Source organism: Balaenoptera borealis (genome assembly GCF_965194805.1).
Source record: "Balaenoptera borealis genome assembly, chromosome: 3".
NCBI classification, from domain to species: Eukaryota; Metazoa; Chordata; class Mammalia; order Artiodactyla; family Balaenopteridae; genus Balaenoptera; species Balaenoptera borealis.
Genome location: NC_138866.1, coordinates 148173316 through 148194014, shown reverse-complemented (window position 1 = coordinate 148194014; position 20699 = coordinate 148173316). Strand labels below are relative to the sequence as shown.

Sequence of the window (20699 nt, the reverse complement as noted above, 5' to 3'; positions counted from 1 at the left end):
GGAGGGCCAGAGGAGCCCGCTTTGCCCAGGTCCCCAGCTTGAAGGTGGTGGGCTTGGGCCCGAACGCCCTGAGAAAGCGGTGCCCACGTGGGGTTAGAAGTGCGGCCGTGCGGGCTGTGGAGGGGGCCCCTGACCGAGACCCCCGCCCAAGGGCTGGCGCGGACAAGAGGGTCGAGGGAGGGCGGAGCACGGGCGGCAGCGAGCGCGCCGGGGGCGGGCTCTTCGGGGCAGGCTCCGCCCCCAGGGGCGCGGGTTTAAAAGGAGGGAAGGCGCTCGTTAGGGACCTGAGCCCCGGCTAAGTGCACCTGAACAGAGGCGCGGCCGGCACCCAGCCATGACCCTGCGGGCGCGGGGCGCGTGGCTGCTCGGAGGCCTTCTGCTCTTCGCTCTGCTCGCTGCCGGCGCCGCCCCGTTTAGCTGGGATCTCCCGGAGCCCCGCAGCCGGGCCAGCAAGATCCGAGTGCACCCGCGGGGCAATCTCTGGGCCACCGGTAAGTCTTCGCGGTACGGGCAAGCGCCCCCAACCCTGCTCTGACCCCATTTTCCTTCTCTGCCCTCTCCTCAGCCATGGACACTAGTGTCCAGGCTAGAGGGGACCCTGGAACTCACCTAACAGATGGGGAACTTGAGACCCAGACCCAATGACTTGGTTAAATCACTCACCCAGCCAGTTTAAAGCAGAGCTGGGGCTGGATCCTAAATCTACCTGCCAGCCCGTGCCCCTTCTCTTAGACAAGACTCTACTGAATCTTCTAACCTCTGGTGTGTCTTCTCTCTGCACCTCCACCTTCCAGACACCTCTTGTTCTCCACTTCCTTCTCTGCCGTTTCCCGTCCCTCTTCTAAGCAGATAGCACAACTGGCAGAGTTTCTTCCTGGCCCTGGGGCATCCCACCCTGCTTCCAGCTGTACCACCCCCTCCATCCCATCTACCTGCTCAGGAAAAGCTGAGGTACAGGCTTTGCCACCACCCGTGGTCTTTGTGGCTCCTGGTGACGAGGAGGAGGAAGGTTGTGTACCCTCCTGCCATGAGAACTGAAAAGTGGGAGAGATGGGGAGCTTTCCCACTGGGATAGGATCCTTGCTCCCTGACTTCCTTGTGCCTCGGCATCTCCTTTCTAGGTCACTTCATGGGCAAGAAGAGTCTGGAGCCCCCCAGCCCATCCCTATTGGGGACAGCTCCCCTCATCTCCCTGAGGGACCAGAGACTGCAGCTGAGTCATGATCTGCTCATGATCCTCCTGCAAAAGAAAGCTCTGGGCATGAGCCTCAGCGGCCCAGCACCTCACACCCAGGTGAGCCAGGCCCCCACCTCAGGCCCGGGAGAGGCTCAGCCAGGGCTGCCCCTGGATCCAGCATTGGGCTTACGGTGTGAGTGCTCAGCCAGGGTGTGATAGGCCCACCCAAGAAAGCCAGAGATTCTAGGCTCTCCCTGTGATCTAGAGCTCAAACGGAGAGGATTCTGAAGAAAGAAAGCTGACCTTCCCAGCAAACTCCATGGAACAAAAAGTAGGGGAAGACGTTCCCCTCACCCATTGCCCAGTCTAAAGTCACAGCCTGGGATTATCCAGCTTCTTCCAGCAGGACCTTCCGCTACCTCCACCCCAGTCTACACAGACTTGCCCCACCCCAGCTGTCCATCTTTGCTGTGCCCTGTATGTGCCTGTTGGGACCCTGAGGCTCAGAGAAGGGATGAAAAGAGTTAGTCAGCAGCCAAGACAGAGTCTAGACCTTGTTCACCTTGACCAGTGCTCTTCCCAGTCTCTCGTCTGCCTCAGTGACCAGTGGCAGGATTTCTCAACGCCAGCACTTGCTATTCTGGGCTGGACAGTTTTCTGTTGTGGGAGCTGTCCTGTGCATTGTAGGAAGCTTAGCTGTGTCCCTCATCTCTATCCACTAGAGTATGGATAGATACTGTTAGGACAACCAAAAATGCCTCCAGACATTGCCAGAGGTCCTCTGGGGAGGGGACAGGGGAGGGAGCCAAAATCACCCTTGGTTGTAAACCACTGACCTATGGGGTTCAAGGCCCCAGAGGTGGAGCCAAGCCAGCTTTCACCTCCAGCCTGGCAGAGGGGCAGCTCCTCCATTCTCTGTTCCTGGCGCTGTCCCCATCCCACACCACCTTCCCTGGTACTTCGTTGCTATGTGAAGAAGGCAGTGTGATGTGGTAGAATGTGAGCTCTGGTGACAGCATGCTGGGCTCATAAGCTAGCTACTTAGTAGCTGTGTGACCTTAGAAATGTCATTTAACCTCTCCAAGCCTCATCTTCCTCATCCATAAAATGGGAACAATAGTGCCCCTCTCCTCATAAATGAGACCATTTGTGTCACATGCTGAGCATGATGCCTAATGCATAGAAAGCGCTTAATAAACAGGTGCTGTTGCCAGTCTGTGAGCTTCCTGGCAGCACCAGTGGCTAACTTAACTTTGTGTCCCCCACCGTGCCTAGCATATAGTATGTACATTTTGAAAGAAGGGAGGGGCATTCCCTACAGAAGGTTCATCCCCAGCCCCGTGGGGAACTAAGATCCCACATGCCGCGCAGTGTGGCCAAAAAAAAAAAAAAGAACCATCAGCCTCTGGAGACCTCAGATGTAAGGGCCAGGTGCTCGGGCTGGCTGAGTCTGAAGGCAGACAATGTCCCCTCCGGGGCCACTGGCTGGTCTCAAAGGCCTGAAACATGAAGACCAACTAGAGAATCTCAGAGGAAGCAGTACTTAGCCCTGGGGGGTGGGACTTCAGAAGTGAGGTCTTGGGCAGAGCTGGAGGTGGGGGAGTAAAAACACTGTCCGGCCCAGGGCCAGGCATGGTACTTGGACTTTACTTCTATGATCTCCTTTGACTGTCATGACCACTCTGTGAGGTTTAGGCTGTTATTCTGAGAAAACCACTACCCTGACCCCTCCCAGGCCCTTCAGGGAGAAAGGCACTGGGGGGCCTGCCCCTGCCTACCTCTGTGGATGCCTAGCACTTAGGAATGGCAGGATGCCCCTATCATCTGTCCCCCTGACCAGGTGAATTCCTCTGTGTGCTCCTCTTCAGTACAGGAGGGTGCTGGTGCAAATGCTGCAGAAGTGATGCCATTCATCAGGAAGACAAGATGACATGGCTTAGATTGTGCCCACCCAGGGAAGGTGCTGAATGGGACCCAGGCAGCCCCATCTGGATGTAAATCATGGGCTCACATCTCTGTTACTCCGTTACTGTGATTTCTGGTTGGGTTGCCAGGAATATCGCCAATCAGATGCAGATGATGTCCCTGCTGTATTTCTTGCTTCCCTGTTGAAGTTGTGAATAAAACCCTGCTCTTTACATAGACTGTCTGGTCCTCTCTTTCTACCCATGTTGGAGGGGATGGGAGGGAAAGGAGACTGAAAAACCCAGTGTTCAGTGAGATGGGGCTGGCCCCAAAGAGCCCAGGACACTCCGTGGCACCAGTCTGGCACTGACTCTGGACTCCTACTCATTCACTCATTCAGGAAGCAGGTACTCAACACGTGCTGTATGCCAGGTCCTCTGCCAGGCGCTTTTCTACTCTCGCCTCTGCCACCTACCGGCAGAGGCAAGTCTCTCCTGTTTCCCACCTGTAAAAGCTCCCACCTACATACACTACACGGTAGGGCTTTGCTTACCTGATTTCATCCTCACGCCAAGCTTTGAGGGGAGTGCCCAGCACATACCAAGGAGAGAGCTGAGCTGGGATCCAGACCCGAGGTCCCCTTACTCTTTTCTCTAGCCTTGTGGGATTGCCAGTTAGCAAATAAAAGTACAGGACACCCAGTTATATTCGAATTTCAGATAAACAATGAATAATATTTTCGTATAAGATATCCTAAATATTGCATGGACATACTTAAACGAAAAAAATTATTCGTTGTTTACCTAAAATTGGAATTTAACCGGGCGTCCTGTATTTTATCTGGCCTTTTCCTCTGATCTGCAAATACCAGGTCATAAAACGAGCGTGTATTTGGTCCCTCAGGCCCCGCCCGGAACTGACATCCTGGGAATCCCTGAATTTGCGTCTTGTTTCCAGGAGAGTTTATCCGGAGAATCCCGGACCTAGCTAGCTAAGAGTACTGCATGTCCACGGCGGCGCTAGGGCACCTCTAAGGCCCCGCCCCCGGGTCAGACCAGGCCGCGCCCCACTCCTCGCGAGAGGGCCGCGCTTGCCCAGGAAGGTTCAGAGGCGGAAGTGGGGTACCGGAAGCGACAGTTGCCATGGAGCCCGCGGAGGACTGGCTGGTGGAATCATTGCGCTTGTAAATCGTGTGGGCTTGGGACGTGGAATCCGGGCCTGGAGCTGGCTTGGGGGCGGACGGGCGTGGCGTGGAGCACGCAGGGAACTCGCGGCATGTGGGGCGGGACCTGTACGGAGGACTCCGCCTCGGCCTCGGCTCCCGCAGCTGGGAAATGGCACCTTCCTGTGTGCGCACATTGTGTGAAGTACTAGTAGGGGCAGTGCTTGTGGAGGACAATAATAACATAAGTGACTGTTTATTTTGCGCCAGGCTCTGGTTTAAACCTTAAACAAAGATTATCTCGATTCCTCACATCAACCTTGGGGAGTCTGAGTACTCTAGGAGTTCCTTTTTACAGATGAGGACGAGGCTCAGGGAAATTGTGACTGGCCTGCTCCCAGTCACACAGGGGGTGAAATGTGTAACAAGACTTGATCCTAGTTCTGCCTGATTCCAGAGCCTGGGCCCCCAACTGCCGAACCATGCTAACATCTCAGGTTCTTTAACAGCTGTAAAGTGCCATGCATCGTGTGACGTTGTGTCCCTATCATGCAGGTACCAGGATTTCCATGCATTCGACCTCTCGGGAGCCACTCGAGTCCTTGAATGGATTGGTGACAAAGGTGATATGCCCTGCCTGGCCCTGAAGAACCACTCCTCAAGCTGGAACTCAGGAGCTCAGCCCAGAGGGACCCAACCACTCTTCTGGGAGCTTGAGGGCCTCTTGGTCACTTGTAGCAATTTCATGCCCCATCAGCATTATATATCTCTTATGAAAATCTAGATCTCTTCCATCCCTCAGTACAAGGCTGCATACCAATGGCAGAAGAGTTTATCTTTGCTTTGGAAGATTTGGCAGAGTGTCTGGACCCAGCCGTGGTCCAGAATCTTTCTAGCACTTTGTCACAGCTTATTCTGCTTCTTTTTCTAGGAATCTTGGTTGCTGGCTATGAAAGCCTGAAAAAAAATGAGATTCTTCATCTGATATTACCTCTCAGACTTTCTGTAAAAGAAAACCAGGTAACTTGAAATATTTATGCTGAGTATATGTGTCTACTTCTACTCATTTATTAAATCTTTATGGAGCTCCTATTGTCTACTAAATATTGTCCTGGATACTAGAAAGAGAGAAACTGTAAGCACTGGGCCTGCCCTTATAGTCTAATAAAGGGAGGCAAACGTGCACAGAGGTAAGTTGTACAGAAAGTCCTGGGATTTACAGAGGGCTCCTAGAGCAAGAAGTCAATTATACTTTATCAAGAATAGATTTAGGGGGAATTCCCTGGTGGTGTAGTGGTTAAGACGCCACACTTCCACTGTAGGGGGCCTGGGTTCGATCCCTGGTCGGGGAACCAAGATCCCATAAGCTGTGCCACACGGCCGGAAAAAAAAAAAATTTAGGGAGCAATTAGAGTATGAAGGGTGGTTGAAACCTTAGAATGGTTAAGATCACCTAGGATGAATGTGTAGTATATAAAGAATAAGAGCAGAAGATGGCTAAAGACAGAACCTCAGGGAGAACATTTAAGAAATGGGTAGAGGAAGATGATGAACCCACAAGGAGTACTGAGAAAGAATAGTCTTTGAAGAAGGAGGAGTCTCAGAAAAGGCCAGTGACCCAGAAGCCAAGAGAAAAGAATGTGTCACGAAGAGTTGATAGCTGCCTAATGTTAGTATAAAATCACTTCAGCCTCATTGGCTAGATCAGTCCGGCCTTTATTGCCCTTGGGTAAATTGCCTTCCTAATGTTCTTGATCTTCCTCATCCCTACCCCTGAAGCTAAGTCAGGAGCTCACCAAAATTGAGCCTTGATGAGAGACCTGATTTACCTCCCACCTCACCCCTGGCTTTCCCTCTGTTCTCTTGTGGCCACCTCCTCCTCCCCTGCCTCTGGTTCCTCACGTGGAGATAGTAGAGTCTAGTGGCTAAGAGCATGGACTTCGGTTAGACAGACTTCGGTTCAGATGTATAACATAACCCCTGTGACCTTAGAAAAGTTGCTTAAGCTCCCTATGCCTTGGCTTTGTCATTTTAGAACAGGGATAATTATAGTGCCCAGGTCACAGAGTGGTTGTAAGAATTCAACATGATAGAGTAAAGCACTAAACAGGGTGGCTGACACAGTGAGCACTGGATAATTGGCAGTTGTATTTTTTTTAATTAATTAGTTTATTTATTTAATTTATTTATTTGGCTGCGTTGGGTCTTCGGTGCTGCGCTGGCTTTTTCTAGTTGCGGTGAGCGGGGGCTACTCTTCGTTGCGGTGCGCGGGCTTCTCATTGCGGTAGCTTCTCGTTGCGGAGCATGGGCTCTAGGTGCGTGGGCTTCAGTAGTTGTGGCTCGCGGGCTCTAGAGCAGAGGCTCAGTAGTTGTGGTGCACAGGCTCAGTTGCTCTGCGGCATGTGGGATCTTCCTGGACCAGGGATCGAACCCGTGTCCCTTGCATTAGCAGGTGGATTCCTTTTTTTTTTAAAATACCATGCATTTTCTTTTTTTCTTTATTTATTTTTTAAATTTTATTTACTTTTGGTTGCTTTGGGTCTTCGTTGTGGTGCGTGGGCTTCTCGTTGTGGTGGCTTCTCTTGTTGCAGAGCACGGGCTCTAGGCACACGGGCTTCATAGTTGTGGCACGCAGGCTTCAGTAGTTGTGGCACGCAGGCTCAGTAGTTGTGGCTCACGGGCTCTAGAGCACAGGCTCAGTTGTTGTGGTGCACGGGCTTAGTTGCTACATGGCATGTGGCATCTTCCCGGACCAGGGCTCGAACCCGTGTCCCCTACATTGGCAGGCGGATTCTTAACCACTAGCAGGTGGATTCTTAACCACTGAGCCACCAGGGAAGTCCTGGCAGTTGTATTTTTATTGCTGGAAGAACCCACCTAACTTCCAGTGCGAGGTGTGGGGAGGAATGGGGCTGTGTTAGTTGGCTGATACATTCCACCTTTCTCTGTTAAGCCTCTGTGACTCCTCTAAGAAGGCTTGGAATATAACACTTGTGCTGTGGTGAAAGGTTAGAAGAAAGGTTCTGGATGTGCAGGAAAGAAAGGAAGCTATCTGTGTAGGCAGCTGAGACCAACATTTGCAAATAACAGCACCCTGAGGCCCTGCCCAGAGAAGCATCATTGCCACCTGAGCGGCTTCCGTGGCTTCCTGCTAGGCTGGGAAATGGCTCCTTACCTAGAACTTGTCTGAAACGTTCCTTTGGAGAGTGGTCCCCTATCTGATTGGCCACCTCTTTGTATTTTAGGGCTTACTCCCTGAAAGAGATTTCAAGGTACGCCATGGAGGATTTTCAGACAGATCTGTCTTTGATCTGAAGTATGTGCCAGACACCAGGTATGGTCAGCTCTGTGACCCAGACCTTCCATTCAGGATGGAGTGGCTGGAACTTTAGGGGTATCCTGTATCTTTATCACCACCCCTCCCCGTCCCGCCTCAGCACAGGGGCACGTGGGAGGGCACGTGCACACACAGATCTGGAATACAAAGAAACCAGTGCTCGGTGGCTTTACAGTCCCTCACGGACCTCTTGACTATGGTAACCCACAGATTGCTGGCGTTGCTCTAGGGAATAGATATAAAGTAGAAGGGATGCTCTTAGTTTCTCAGAGAGCTGGTGGTGGGTAGTTGGGGCTAATAGCTCAGTTGGCAGAGGCCAGAGCCTCTGGGTGAGGGTTCTGTATTCAGGCTGCCTGCTGGGTCCTCTAGCACACGTCATGCCACGTGGAAGCCAGGGCTCAGTCCCACGACTCTCTTTGAGCTGTGGACCTGTCCCTAAAGGCGAACAAGCCTGCTCCTCCTCTGTTAAGTGAGGGTGACTGATCTTGAGGACCCCTCCCTGCGTAAGCTCTCCTGATACGGGGAGTGTAGGAATCCCAAGCTGAGTGGGCTGGAGAGGGAGAGGCTGAGGGCTATGTGGGTGAGCTCCCCGCTGTCTGGGCTGAGATTTCCTATCCGTCCTGAATAGGTTGCTGGTGACCAGTGGCCTTCCCGGTTGTTACCTGCAGGTGTGGCAGATTGCGGAGGACAGCGGTAAGTGACTTTGACTTGGCGGGGTTGGGTTTGTAGGAAAGCCTGTTACTCTCACACCCCCAATCCCTAATCTGAGCCAGTTAAGAAACAGACTCAGAGCCAGTGGGAATTAAAATGCAGTATCTACTGGGACTTCCCTGGCAGTCCAGTGGTTAAGACTCTGCGCTTCCACTGCAGGGGGCACGGGTTCAGTCCCTGGTCGGGGAGCTAAGATCCCACATGCCACATGGCGTGGCCAAAAAATTCTTTTAAAAATGCAGTATCTGCTTCAATGCAGCAAAGGTGAATTAGCAGCCACAGCAGTGCACACAAGCCCCAAGTGGAGCTTCCTATAGCTTGCTTCAGGAATTGAGTTTACCAGCCCAGCCAGAGGCAGAGCACCTGGTGAACTTCGGGCCTCTCCCACCCTGGGCAGGGGCAGAGCGAGGGCAGCAGGGAGGTCACCTCTCATTGCAGCCATGCTGCTCTCAGGGAGGGAAAACAGTGAGTGAGCACGAGGCTGGGCTGACCAGTCTCCCACTCAGAGACGTCACTCTGCTGCCCAACGGGAACAGGAAAGTTGGGAAAGGCGCAGGAAGCGTTAGTCCTGTTCCTCTGGGAGTCGGGGAGTTCCTTCATAGTATCCCCTCCAGCAGGAGGTTTGCGGTTCCCCTGTCAGGCAGGCACCGGAGCCTGCAGCCCTGATCCAGCCCCTGCCATCCCTCCTTGGGTTAGACCATTGCTGACCAGCGTGGAAGCGGGCCTCAGAGGCAAAGACAGCCACTCTTGGAACTGCCCCTTGGCTTGTGTGGTCCTCTGCCTCACTTGGATGCTTCCCAGAAACCGGTAGCAGCTGTTGGCTTCTCCCCAAGCTTCACTGCTGCAGGAAGGCGCTTCTGGTCCTCATTTGGTTTTTGAGGTCGCTGACCCTGTGGACTTTCCTTTGTTGTTTCTTCCTTGTCACTTGTCTGATGCTGTAGCTTCCAGGTGTGTGTATATCCTTATTTGTAGTTATGATTGTTTATTTTTTCATAATTTTATTGAAAGTCACCCATTTTAAGTATACAGTTCAGTGATTTTTTTTTTAGTAAATTTAACAAGTTGTGCAACCACCACTATAATCAGTTTTGGATATTTTCATGACCCCAGTAAGATCCATCATGCCAATTACTATTAACCCCCATGCCCACACCCTGCCCCAGGCGACCACTAATCTGCTTTCTGTCTCTATGATAGATTTGCCTTTTCTGGATATTTCATATCAATGGAATCATACAATATGTGGTCTCTTGTATCTGGCTTCGTTCACTGAGCATAGTACTTTTGAGGTCCACCATGTCATACAATGTCATAACGTGTATCAGCAGTTTGTTCCTTTTTATGGCTGAACAGTATTCCATTTATGGATGTATCACATTTGTCTATCTGTTCACCAGTTGATGGATCTGATTTTTGGTTATTAGGAATAATGCTGCTAAGAACATTCATGTACAAGTCTCTGTGTGGACATATGTCTTCATATGTCTTGGATAGACATTAGGAATAAAATTGCTGGATCATGTGGTAAATTTATGTTTGATTTTTTAAGAAACTCCCAAACTCTTTTCCAAAATGGCTTCATCATTTACATTCCCACCAGCAGTGTATGAGGGTTCCTGTTTCTCCATGTCCTCACCAACATTTTATTATCTGTCTTTTTTTTTTTTTTTTTAACTGGCAAGGATGTGGGTCAACAGTAACTTTTTTTTTTTTTAATGTTACTTTTAATTAATTTATTTAATTTTGTTTTTTGGCTGTGTTGGGTCTTCGTTTCTGTGTGAGGGCTTTCTCTAGTTGTGGCAAGCGGGGGCCACTCTTCATCGCGGTGCGCGGGCCTCTCGCCATCGTGGTCTCTCTTGTTGTGGAGCACAGGCTCCAGACGCGCAGGCTCAGTAGTTGTGGCTCACGGGCCTAGTTGCTCCGTGGCATGTGGGATCTTCCCAGACCAGGGCTCGAACCCGTGTCCCCTGCATTGGCAGGCAGATTCTCAACCACTGCGCCACCAGGGAAGCCCTATCTGTCTTTTTTATTAAAGCTGTCCTAATGGATGTGAAATTGTATATCATGTGGCTTTCATTTGCAATTCCTTAATGACTAATAATGTTGAGCATCTTTTTATATGCTTATTAGCCATTCATGTATCTTTGGTAAAATGCCTATTTGAATCTTCCTAAGGGTGTTTTATTGTTATTTTTTTTCCGCCAGCAGGCTGAGATAACATGCTGTCACAGGCCCTTTGATATTCCAGTTTCACTGTACATTTTAATAGATACTTGTTTGGATTAATTAACAATCTATAAGATGTAACAGTAATATTAATGAGTGTATATTATATTCCAGTCACTGTACTAATCACTTTCCATGTGTGATCTCATTAAATTCTCATGAGTCTGAGAACAAACTCTTTCCCAGAGAGGCTAACTTGTTCAAAGTCACAAAGATGGTCGCAGAACCAAGACTTAAATCTAGTCTGACTTCAGAGTCTGCTTATAACTATGCCTGGTGGTAACTATAGTTAGATAATAATAATTGATCTCAGTATAGTATGTAAGGGCTCTGAAAAAAAGGTCGTAGGGTATTTACTTACTGGCAACATAGTCTGTGCCACCATTTTGCTTAGATCTGGTTCCTGGAAGTAAGATCTACTTATGAAAGGGCACATAATAATAATAATAATAATTATAATTATTATTATTATTATTATTATTATTACTGTTATTTGTAGCAGTAGCTAGCATTTCATCATTCAGTCATTATTCATTGTGTGCTTCCAGTGTGCCAAGCATTGGGCAAGTTTCTGGGGATATAACAGCAAGCACTCACATAGATGTTCCATGCTTTCTTGGTGCTTATATTTTATCAAATATTTTGCCCGCTTTTTGATTGGCTGTTTTGTCTTTATTGACTTGTGAGAGTTCTTTGTACATTCTAGATACATGTTATTTATCAGATATATGTTTTGCTAATATTTTCTCCCTGTCTTTTCATTTTCTTAATAGTGTCCTTTGAAGCATAAAAGTTTTAAATTTTGATGAGGTCCGTTTTAATAATAAAACAGTGTCATATCTAAGAAATCTTTACTTAATCCATAGATTTTCCCCAGTGTTTTTTTTTTCCAAAAGTTTTATTGTTTTAGCTCCAACATTTAAGTCTGTGATCTCTTTAGAGTTAACTTTTGTGTATGGTAGGTATGAGGGAAGGGTCTAAGTTCATCTTTTTCATGTGAATGTCTGGTTGTCCATTTGTCAAAAAGCCTGGCCTTTCTCCACTGACCTGCGTTGGTGCCTTTGGTGAAAATCGGTTGATTGTGAATATAAGGATTTATTTCTGGACTCTCCATTCGGTTCCAGTGATCTCTATGTCGATCCTTATGTCAGTAACTTATAGTTTGTTTTTTTTTTAATTTTATTTATTTATTTATGGCTGTGTTGGGTCTTCGCTTCTGCGCGAGGGCTTTCTCTAGTTGCGGCAAGCGGGGGCCCCTCCTCATCGCGGTGCATGGGCCTCTCACTGTCGTGGCCTCTCTTGTTGCGGAGCACAGGCTCCAGACGCGCAGGCTCAGTAGTTGTGGCTCACGGGCCTAGTTGCTCCGCAGCATGTGGGATCCTCCCAGACCAGGGCTCGAACCCGTGTCCCCTGCATTGGCAGGCAGATTCTCAACCACTGCGCCACCAGGGAAGCCCCTATAGTTGTTTTTTATCTTTCTCTAAAAATAGGCTGCGTGGGGCAGCAATGGTTTAAAGATGAGGGGGCGCCTTGGAGCTCTTTTGCCCTGACAGTGCCTGGGGTACCAGGTGCCATGTAGAACCTGTAGCCCCAGGCCCAGGAGAGCTAGGCCCAAGGAGACTTGCTCTGACACCCATATGAGAGTAGGAAATCAGATAGTTACCTTCCCCTGGATATTAGTGCAGAATATTCCAGAATCTGGGGAAGGCTGGCCAGCTGTTTTCCTAGACGCCTAAAAATGTAGCATTATCTTGGTGAATTTTCCAAGGTCCAGGTTTGACCCACAGCTTTGGTATCTCAGAAACCTGATTCTGTCAGCACGCTCAGAACAAATCTAATCTGTTATTAGGGGCAGACGCGCTCACCAGACTCACAGGACTGCTGTATAAACCAGAACGCAGATTTATTAGTTTATAATGAAAAAATAAGTATCCCTAAAAGTGGAATATTCCAGATCCTTATTCTTTTCCTATAGAAGACCTAACCTAATCAAAGCCTGCACGATAAACATAACCATAACAAGAGGAATCAGCTCCGAGGCTTCCAAATGGTGTTTTCATAAGCTGTCTTAGGCGGAGAGTATAGAACTTGTGAAGGCTTGGCTCCCCAGGCCTAGGTGCTGTCCAGGCCCCTGGAGGGAGGGCCTGTGGCCTCCCCTCTCAGCTCTGGGGCTGAGGGGTCCACTGAGAATGTCTTTAGATGGCGACATACCTAACAGCCTCAGCTGAATGTCTCCCGAAGCCTCTACTTGGAAGTTAACTTCAGTCTGGAGTGGCTCTCTCTGCCATGGACGGGCCCCAGCATTTTCTTTGCCTTTGTGGCTGAACAGCCCCCTCTCATGGCCACCACTTTTCCTTTTGACGTGGTAATATGTTAGCTCAGTACTGCAGGTCTGGAGCCATTCTGACTCCTTAAGGAGTGTGCCTACTGCAGCTCTGACCCGTTCTGTTGGTTTAATCTTCAGACAGCCTTCTTTCTTTTATTGCCCAGTTCTTGGAGGTGCCTCACTGCATCTTTTGCTTTGATTTTGTAGTAGTTTTTCTTTTCATTTGGCTAGTTGGTGTGGATTTCCTAAAGGGGGCATTTTGACACTGACAAGAGAGGGGATGAGGAGGAACCTGCATTTCTTTCCTGTTGTAACTACGGAGCACAACCCTCCAGTCAGGAGCTCTGAAGCCTTTGTCTTCCACTGCATCTTTGAAATAGGTCTTTGAAGGCTTTCCCTTGACCTCCTCCTTCCCCGCCATCAGGGGACAAATCATATCTGAGAACCACCCCTGGCTCAGAGCAGCAGGTCCTGGGGAATCTGTTCCGGGTTCCTCAGAGTCTGTGGAAAGGGAAGAGGGAGCCGCTTAAGTGGGGCCCGGGGGAGTGAGGCAACCTGTGCTGGGCTGGTTTGAATCGCAGCCTCACTGGCACTCCCCGGAGACACATGGTCCTGAGGCTCAGCTGTTTTGTCTGCTCCGACCTCTGCGGCTCCTAGGGTAGAGCAGTTATGTTCAACAAGTCTAGACGAAGTGCACTGAGAGTCTGTGGCTTGGGGAGCAGGACTCAAGGGGCCTCTGCATCCTAGCCCAGCCTGGCCGCACCTTCTGTGACTCCTTGTATGTGAACTGTCTCCAGGGAACTGACTGCCACGTGCTCGCTTGATAAGCCGTGTTAGTGTTCCTTCTCTCATCCGTCCCTTGCTCATCCTCTTACCTATCCTCTAGAATTTAAAAATACATAGATCTCCATTTTCTTCAGAGAATGTGAAACCAAACAGTGAGCTCCCTCTTGGAGCAAGAAAATATAAAATGGAAAATATGCATCTCCCTTTAAGTAGTTTGTACAGCAAACTACTTGTTCTGAACTATGTTATAAATGGAGAATGCAGAGACGGGAACCTGTCTGCTGTCGAAGCAGACTGAGGTGAACAAAGTTAAAATTTGATTTAACCTGAGGGCAAGTATGTCTTTTTAACGTTCAGTGTAAAAAAGATGTGGACTTTCTTGCCCTGTTTATGTTTGAAGACAAAGACATCTGTGTTATAACCTTGACCTGTTAGGATTCGGCCAATTGCTTGAGGTCATGGGACATGTTTTTGAAGAAATAATATTACTTCATGAACTCCGTTCCTGTTATTTTCAGTTAAGGTGTAAACAACATCATCGGCGTGTTCTTTCCTTTTCTCTTCCTTTATTTGTTCTCCACAAAACTATAAAAAGCCAGAATTGCTTGGGAGGTTTTGAGATGGCTGCTGTGATTCATTATCTCCCATGTGCGAAACAGTTCATAAGACAAATTATAGAGAAACTACAGTGCTTCTGACAGTTTCCAAAAAGTAAACGCAACGCACAGTGATTATGTCTCCACATCCTCTCTCGCCAGCTGTGAGCCCGTCTCCCCTGACCTTCTGGCAGGCCTTCACCATGGAATGTTTCAAACCTGCATTAACATTCTGGACTTTAGCCGCTTCCATCTTCCCCTAGATGTCATCAAGGCTGTCAGCACCATTGATGTGCGTGAGAAGGAGGGGCGTCTCTGGCCCAGGGTGGCCATCTTCTCGTCGGCGGCGCCCGGAGTCCTCCACGGGGCCAGGCTCAGCAGTCTGAAGGTGGTGGATCTGGAATCACAGAAGACCACGTACAGCTCAGGTACCGCAGCCCCTTGCCGGCTCCTCAAGCCCCACCCACCCACGCTGGAAGCCGAATCCAACCCTGTGTGCCAGCTGCTGGGGAAACGAGATGAGTGAGAGGCAAGGCCAGGCCTCGGGGGCTCCTGTTCCGGGGCTGGGGAAGGCAGTCCGGGACCAGCACACAATCAGCCAGGCGGACCGTGTGAGATGAGAAGGCGGCAGGAAATGGTTCGCTCGGCTGGGGGCCGGTGGGGAGCTGCCCAGAGGAGGGGGCTTGGACCAGCCAACACCGCCAAACCGCTGGACCCATCTGACTGCAGCCACTTTTCTCCTCTCGCCCCGCCATCCAGGTGTCAGTGACGGCGAGTTGCTGAGTAGCCTGCAGGTCCTGGACGCAGACACCTTTGCTTTCTGCTGCACCTCGGGCCGCCTGGGGCTTGTCGACACCCGCCAGAAGTGGACCCCGTCAGAGAACCTCAGGCCCGGATCTGGGTCCGCTGGAGGGAGGTGGTGTGCAGAAGCTGGGGGCCGGGGCCCTGGGCCCAGCATTGCCAGCCTTGGCTCGGACGGGCAGCTCTGTCTTCTTGACCCCCGGGATCTCTGCCATCCGGTGAGCTTGGTCCAGTGCCCAGTGTCCACGCCTAGCCCTGACCCAGAGCTGCTGCGAGTGACTTGGGCTCCAGGCCTGGACAACTGCTTGGCCACTTCAGGTACTGCTGAGAGGATTTTGTGTCTGTCACTTGATCTCTCTCTTCCGGGGACTCTTGAGTGCTCAGGAAGGAGCCCATAGTCCCTTAGTAAATCTGGCCCCAGAAGTGAAAGTTGCTCACAGAAAAGCTCCAAATTAGCTCTCCAGGTTCTTCAGTGGCGGCCCTTCCACATCCTGGCTACCAGACTTCCCCACGTTGGTAGCAGGCCTTTCCTGTCCCAGCAGGAATTCAGTTCTGAGGTTGGTGGAGAGGCTGCGGATGGTAAGACACCAGGACAGCCACGGGCTGCACCAGGGAGAGGTGATAGGGTCTCAGTGGTGCCGCTCAGTCTTTTCGCTTTTAGAATTAGAGCAAGCTAGCTAGGTCAGCAGGCTCCTGGGTCTGGCCCAGCAGTATCTAGTTGAATGAGGGTGTGTAATGAGGTATCTGAAAGCCGATGGAAGGATCTTCTGATGGGGGGAGAGGTTGAAAGAACAGTTGAGAGAGCAAGAGAGGGTCATTGGTTATGGCGGGATCCAGAAAGAGCAGAAGAGCAGAACCAGGCTTGGGTAGTTCTCTCTAAAGGCTTCTCTTTCCCCCATCAAGTAGGAGACAAGGCCATCTGCTGAGAGGGACTCACATGTGGAGGGATTAGAATTGGGGGCAAGTGGAAGAGGTTTGAAAAGTCTCTAAAGCCTCCGTTTCTTGGGAAAATAATAGTACCTACTTCATACAGTTGTGAGGGTTAAAAGAGAGAATGCAAGATTAGCCTCGGGCCTGGCACGTGATACATGGACAACAGATGCTTATTGTTATATGCTCCGAGGAGTCATCAGCCGCCGACATTGACGGCAGATGTTACATGCCCTTCCGTTGGCCTTTAATTTTATTTATTTATTTATTTGGCTGTACCGCGCAGCTTGTGGGATCTTAGTTCCCCAACCAGGGATAGAACCCACGCCCTCAGCAGTGAAAGCGCAGAGTCCAAACCACTGGACCGCCAAGGAATTCCCTCAGTTGGCCTTTAAGTATCTTGTGGCTCTTTGATTCCTCATCCTCTAGCCTGTTTTGGTTCCGTAGAGCATTCAGAGATTCAGCGTCAGTGCTCTCTTGTTTTTCCTCAGGTTTTGATGGGACGGTCCAGGTCTATGACGTCACGTCTTGGGGTGGAACGGGGCGCCAAGTAGAACCTGTCTTCACTCACAAAGGTCACATCTTCCTAGACGGCAATGGGATAGACACTGCTCCACTGGTCACCACCCACACCTGGCACCCCTGCAAACCGAGGACTTTGTTGTCCGCAGCAAGTGATGCCTCTCTGCACGTATGGGACTGGGTGGACCTCCATGCTGCCTGCTGACTCCAGCATCTTTCTGCCCAGGCCCTAGGAAGCTGCTGTATAGCAAGGATGTTGATTCAGGATTCAGGTGACCACAGAGCCCTGTTACCAGCTGAGTGGCCGTGGGTAAGTTAACCAGCCTCTCAGTCCCAGTTTCTTTATTTGTAGAATGAGACTGGTAATAACTACCTGGCAGGACTTTTGGGAAAGTTAGAAGTAACATATTTAAAAATAACTGGTAAGGGGACTTCCCTGGTGGCACAGTGGTTAAGACTCCGTGCTCCCAATGCAGGGGGCCTGGGTTCAGTCCCTGGTCAGGGAACTAGATCCCACATGCATGCTGCAACTAAGAGTTCGCATGTCACAACTAAGGAGCCCGTCTGCCGCAACTAAGACCCAGCACAACCAAATAAATAATAAAAATAATAATAGTAACCGGTAGGATGCATGGCACAATAAATATTTGGTAGCTACTCTTAGATCTGGGAGCCCCATTTCCCCCAAGTGTAAAATGGCAGCGTTTTACCCCTGTCTGCATTCACAATATCATGGAATCTGAAGAGCCAACGGATGTAAACAGGTTTTGTGAACTTTTTTACAGACGTGAAAATGTATAGTGACAGATAATCATGAAAAAAGTCAACCCCAGTAGCAATGAAGGAAATAGCAATTAAAATAAGGTTATGCCATTTTTATCTACTAAATTGCCAAATTTTAAAACATTTTTGCCTTGAACAGCTGATAAAGGTTACATGGTACACAATTCAGAAGGTACAGAGGAGCAGCTTGGTTCTTTATCCCAGTTGTATGATGTACCATTGTTCAGTTGAACCATAATTTATATATCCAGTCTTCTATTATGTGGCAATTAAAATTTTCTAATCCTTTGAAATTACAAATAGTGTGTACAAGTTTTGTATCCATGAACAATATGTCTGTAGAATACATTTCTAAAATTAAAACTGCTAAGGCAGAGGATGTGAGCATTTTTCAATTTTATAAATACTGTCAAAGTGCCCTCCATAGAGATTGTGCCACTTTATGACGGCAACGATGATGATCGGTCTGATTCTCTTACCTCACCACCACTCTCCTTAGTGGCTTTTTGACCTTTGCCAGTCTGATAAATGAAAAATCATTATTTGTACTTTTAGTCTGCATTTCTCTTATGTGTGAGGTTGAGACTCTTCACATATTTAAAAGTTTGGGGGCAGCTGTTTTTAAAGGTGGTAACAGCCAGGGTGGGGAGCTAGGCATTCTCATCAGTACCACCTGCAGCTGGCGTTCAGGCAGAGACTGGCCACCCTCCTCTTGGGCGGTTCTCACTGGAACACGGCCTTCACCAGGGTGATGCTTTCCAACCCCTGACCCCCAGGGGAGTAGGCCCAAAGGACATTTCTTTTGGTGGCCCGTAGCAAATATGAAAGTGTACCTGCATGTGATTCCTCACTGTCACATTTGTTAAAGGATTTTCAGCAATTTTCTTGTTGAAATTATTTGATTACTAGTCACAGTTTGGGCTCTGATTTTGTTTTAAAATAGCTTTATTGAGATATAATTCACATACCATACAATTCACCCATTTAAAATGTACAATTTAATGGGTTTTGGTATATTACTTTATTAGTTTTTAAAGATTATGGTAAAATATATCTAACAATTTGCCATTTTCCCCATTTTTAAGTGTACAACTCAGTGGCATTAATTACATTCACAATGTTGCATGACCAGCACCACTATTTATTTCCAAAACTTTTCATCACCCCAAACAAACTGACTATTGTGGGCTCTGGTTTTTTGGCTTTCAGTTGGGCCTATTTGGTGTATTCTTCAGCTCGGCTCCTATAACAAAATGCCACAGACTGGAGTCTTAAACAACAGAGATTTACTTCTCACAGTTCTGGAGGCTGGGAAGTCCAATATCAAGGTGCTGGCTAGGTGGGTTTCATCCTGAGGCCTCTTCTCTTGGCTTGTAGGTGGCCACCATCTTGCTGTGTGCTCACATGACCTCTTCTCTCTGCTCAGGCAGAGAAAGCTCTGGTCTCTGTTCCTCTTCTTTTGACACCAGTCCTTTCAGATTAGAGCCTCACCCTTATGACATCACTTAACCTTAATTCCCTCTTAAAAGCTCTATCTCCAAATACAGTTACACTGGGGGTTATGGGGGTGGGAGGGGGTATAATTTAGCCCATAGCATTTAGGAATTATTTTGAAGTAAGAAAAACCTAATAAATTTTCCAATGAAATGATTATTTTAAATTAATTTAACAAATGTAATGAATGAGCATTACATTTTGGAGAGGTGTAATTTAAAAATTTCAGGTGTAATTTAAAAATTTCAGACTCAAGATGTGATCCTTCTTACAATCATCTGGAGTCTTCTTTCTAATCCTTTTCTTCCCCTCCATCGCCTCATGAGAACTGATTCTATAGATTCATTTCCAGAAAAAGGTAATTTCTTCTTTGCTGTGCGCCATTTCGGCTTAAGCTTCACAGGAACACTCTGCTTTCAGATAGAAGAGGAAACCTATATGACAAATCAGGGATTTTTTTTTTTTTCAAGAGAGTTGGATTACCAGCATAGCACTGGCTAAACTATATTATTTCACCAAGTAAAAGAGATGAATAATTTAGAAAGTAGTAGAATTGATACATGAATTGAAAAGCTGCTTTTCTAGGGACTTCGCAGGTGGCACAGTGGTTAAGAATCCGCCTGCCAATGCAGGGGATGCGGGTTCAAGTCCTAGTCTGGGAAGATCCCACATGCTGTTGGAGCAACTAAGCCCATGCGCCACAACTACTGAAGCCCGCGCACGTAGAGCCCGTACTCTGCAACAAGAGAAGCCACCGCAATGAGAAGCCCACACGCAGCAACGAAGAGTAGCCCCCGCTCGCTGCAACTAGAGAAAGCCCACACGCAGCAACGAAGACCCAACGCAGCCAAATTAAAAAAAGAAAACTTAAAAAAAAATAAAAGAAGAAAAGCTACTTTTCTGAAAAATACTGATACATTAGTCAGTCATGGTCCAGCCAGGAAGACTGAATCCACACCAGATAATTCAGTGGAGGGAATTTCATTATGTGGTATCTGAAAGAGGATGCAAGGGAAAGTGAGGCCCTAAAGGAGGTGGTGGGTGTGTTGCCCAGAGCCCAGGAATGGGGCCTCCCAGTGGGAACTGAGCACAGTGATCTTGCCTGGCTGTGGCTGGGGCCGTGGCAGGATCTGAGACTGCAGACAGCTAGACTGCAGGAAGTACAGAGAAAGAAGTCCCCAGGCTTCTCTCCTTCCACCCTCCAACATCCTGCCTGTGCCATGAACCAAACCTGACAGGAGCTTGTCAGCAAGGGAGCCTGGGAAATGCAGCAAGCAGGGGACAGGCCTGGGATGGATCTGAGGACAAACAGGCAAATGACTGGCACCACAGCCAAACCTCCCCAAGCAAGAAAAAGGAAAAAACTGAATAAAGAAAATAGAACAAGGATATCACAACAGATCTAGAGAACAAGAATTATAAGAGAATATAGTGTGCACAATGATATTAATTTGAAAATCTCAAGATAAACAGTTAATTTTCTTGAAAATATACATTGATTTTTATAAATTTCTTTTTTTAGAAGATAATCTGAACTATCCAATAAGAAAGAAAAAACTACTCAAGGAATAACACCAAAAAGAATATTGGCGGGGTGGGGGGGGGGGTGGTGGACAATTTTGTAAATAATTTTTTTCCAAACTTTTAAAGAACAGAAAATTCCCATGCTATAGAGACTATTTCACATAAAAAATCTAAAAACTCATTTTATGAAGGTACTATAATCCTAATAACAAAACTTGGCCAAGAAACTGTGCTCAAATACAACACCACACTCTCTCAAGCTCAGGTATCCACACTAGACAGTGGCCTCAACACTATACTCCACAACAGTCCTTTTATAACCAATATTTTTTTTTTCCAATGGCGAGAAATGTACTCATTTTAATGGAATTCCAAAAGATAGTATAATTTTAAATAAAATAGCCTAACAGGCACAGGTT

At 48.3% G+C, this 20699-nt stretch overlaps 2 protein-coding genes across 4 annotated transcripts; both read left to right on the top strand.

Moving 5' to 3' along the window:
* Positions 1-223: 223 nt before the first annotated feature.
* NMB (neuromedin B) lies at positions 224-3319 on the top strand. Of its 2 annotated transcripts, none has more exons than XM_082388444.1 (3): positions 224-491; positions 1122-1294; positions 3051-3319. In XM_082388444.1, the coding sequence occupies exons 1-3, from the start codon at positions 335-337 to the stop codon at positions 3105-3107; spliced, it is 387 nt and encodes a 128-aa protein (XP_082244570.1). In that variant the 5' UTR covers positions 224-334; the 3' UTR covers positions 3108-3319. The 2 variants fall into 2 exon arrangements, with proteins under 2 accessions (XP_082244570.1, XP_082244571.1); XM_082388445.1 differs by having other exon boundaries at positions 232-491; positions 3046-3319.
* A 769-nt stretch (positions 3320-4088) lies between these two features.
* On the top strand, positions 4089-17562 carry WDR73 (WD repeat domain 73). 2 transcript variants are annotated; one of them, XM_082388423.1, is made up of 8 exons: positions 4089-4265; positions 4800-4867; positions 5176-5264; positions 7490-7578; positions 8210-8274; positions 14490-14654; positions 14986-15345; positions 16449-17562. In XM_082388423.1, the coding sequence occupies exons 1-8, from the start codon at positions 4225-4227 to the stop codon at positions 16682-16684; spliced, it is 1113 nt and encodes a 370-aa protein (XP_082244549.1). In that variant the 5' UTR covers positions 4089-4224; the 3' UTR covers positions 16685-17562. The 2 variants fall into 2 exon arrangements, with proteins under 2 accessions (XP_082244549.1, XP_082244548.1); XM_082388422.1 differs by lacking the exon at positions 4089-4265 and adding an exon at positions 4273-4431.
* The last annotated feature ends 3137 nt before the right edge of the window (positions 17563-20699 follow it).

Coding starts and splice junctions, on each gene's coding strand:
- NMB (XM_082388444.1), top strand. CDS start 335: ATGACCCTGCGGGCGCGGGGCGCGTGGCTGCTCGGAGGCCTTCTGCTC. Junction 492..1,121: donor GGGCAATCTCTGGGCCACCG/GTAAGTCTTCGC, acceptor TCTCCTTTCTAG/GTCACTTCATGGGCAAGAAG. Junction 1,295..3,050: donor GCCCAGCACCTCACACCCAG/GTGAGCCAGGCC, acceptor TCTTCAGTACAG/GAGGGTGCTGGTGCAAATGC.
- WDR73 (XM_082388422.1), top strand. CDS start 4,358: ATGTGGGGCGGGACCTGTACGGAGGACTCCGCCTCGGCCTCGGCTCCC. Junction 4,432..4,799: donor GGGAAATGGCACCTTCCTGT/GTGCGCACATTG, acceptor CCTATCATGCAG/GTACCAGGATTTCCATGCAT. Junction 8,275..14,489: donor GCAGATTGCGGAGGACAGCG/GTAAGTGACTTT, acceptor ATCTTCCCCTAG/ATGTCATCAAGGCTGTCAGC.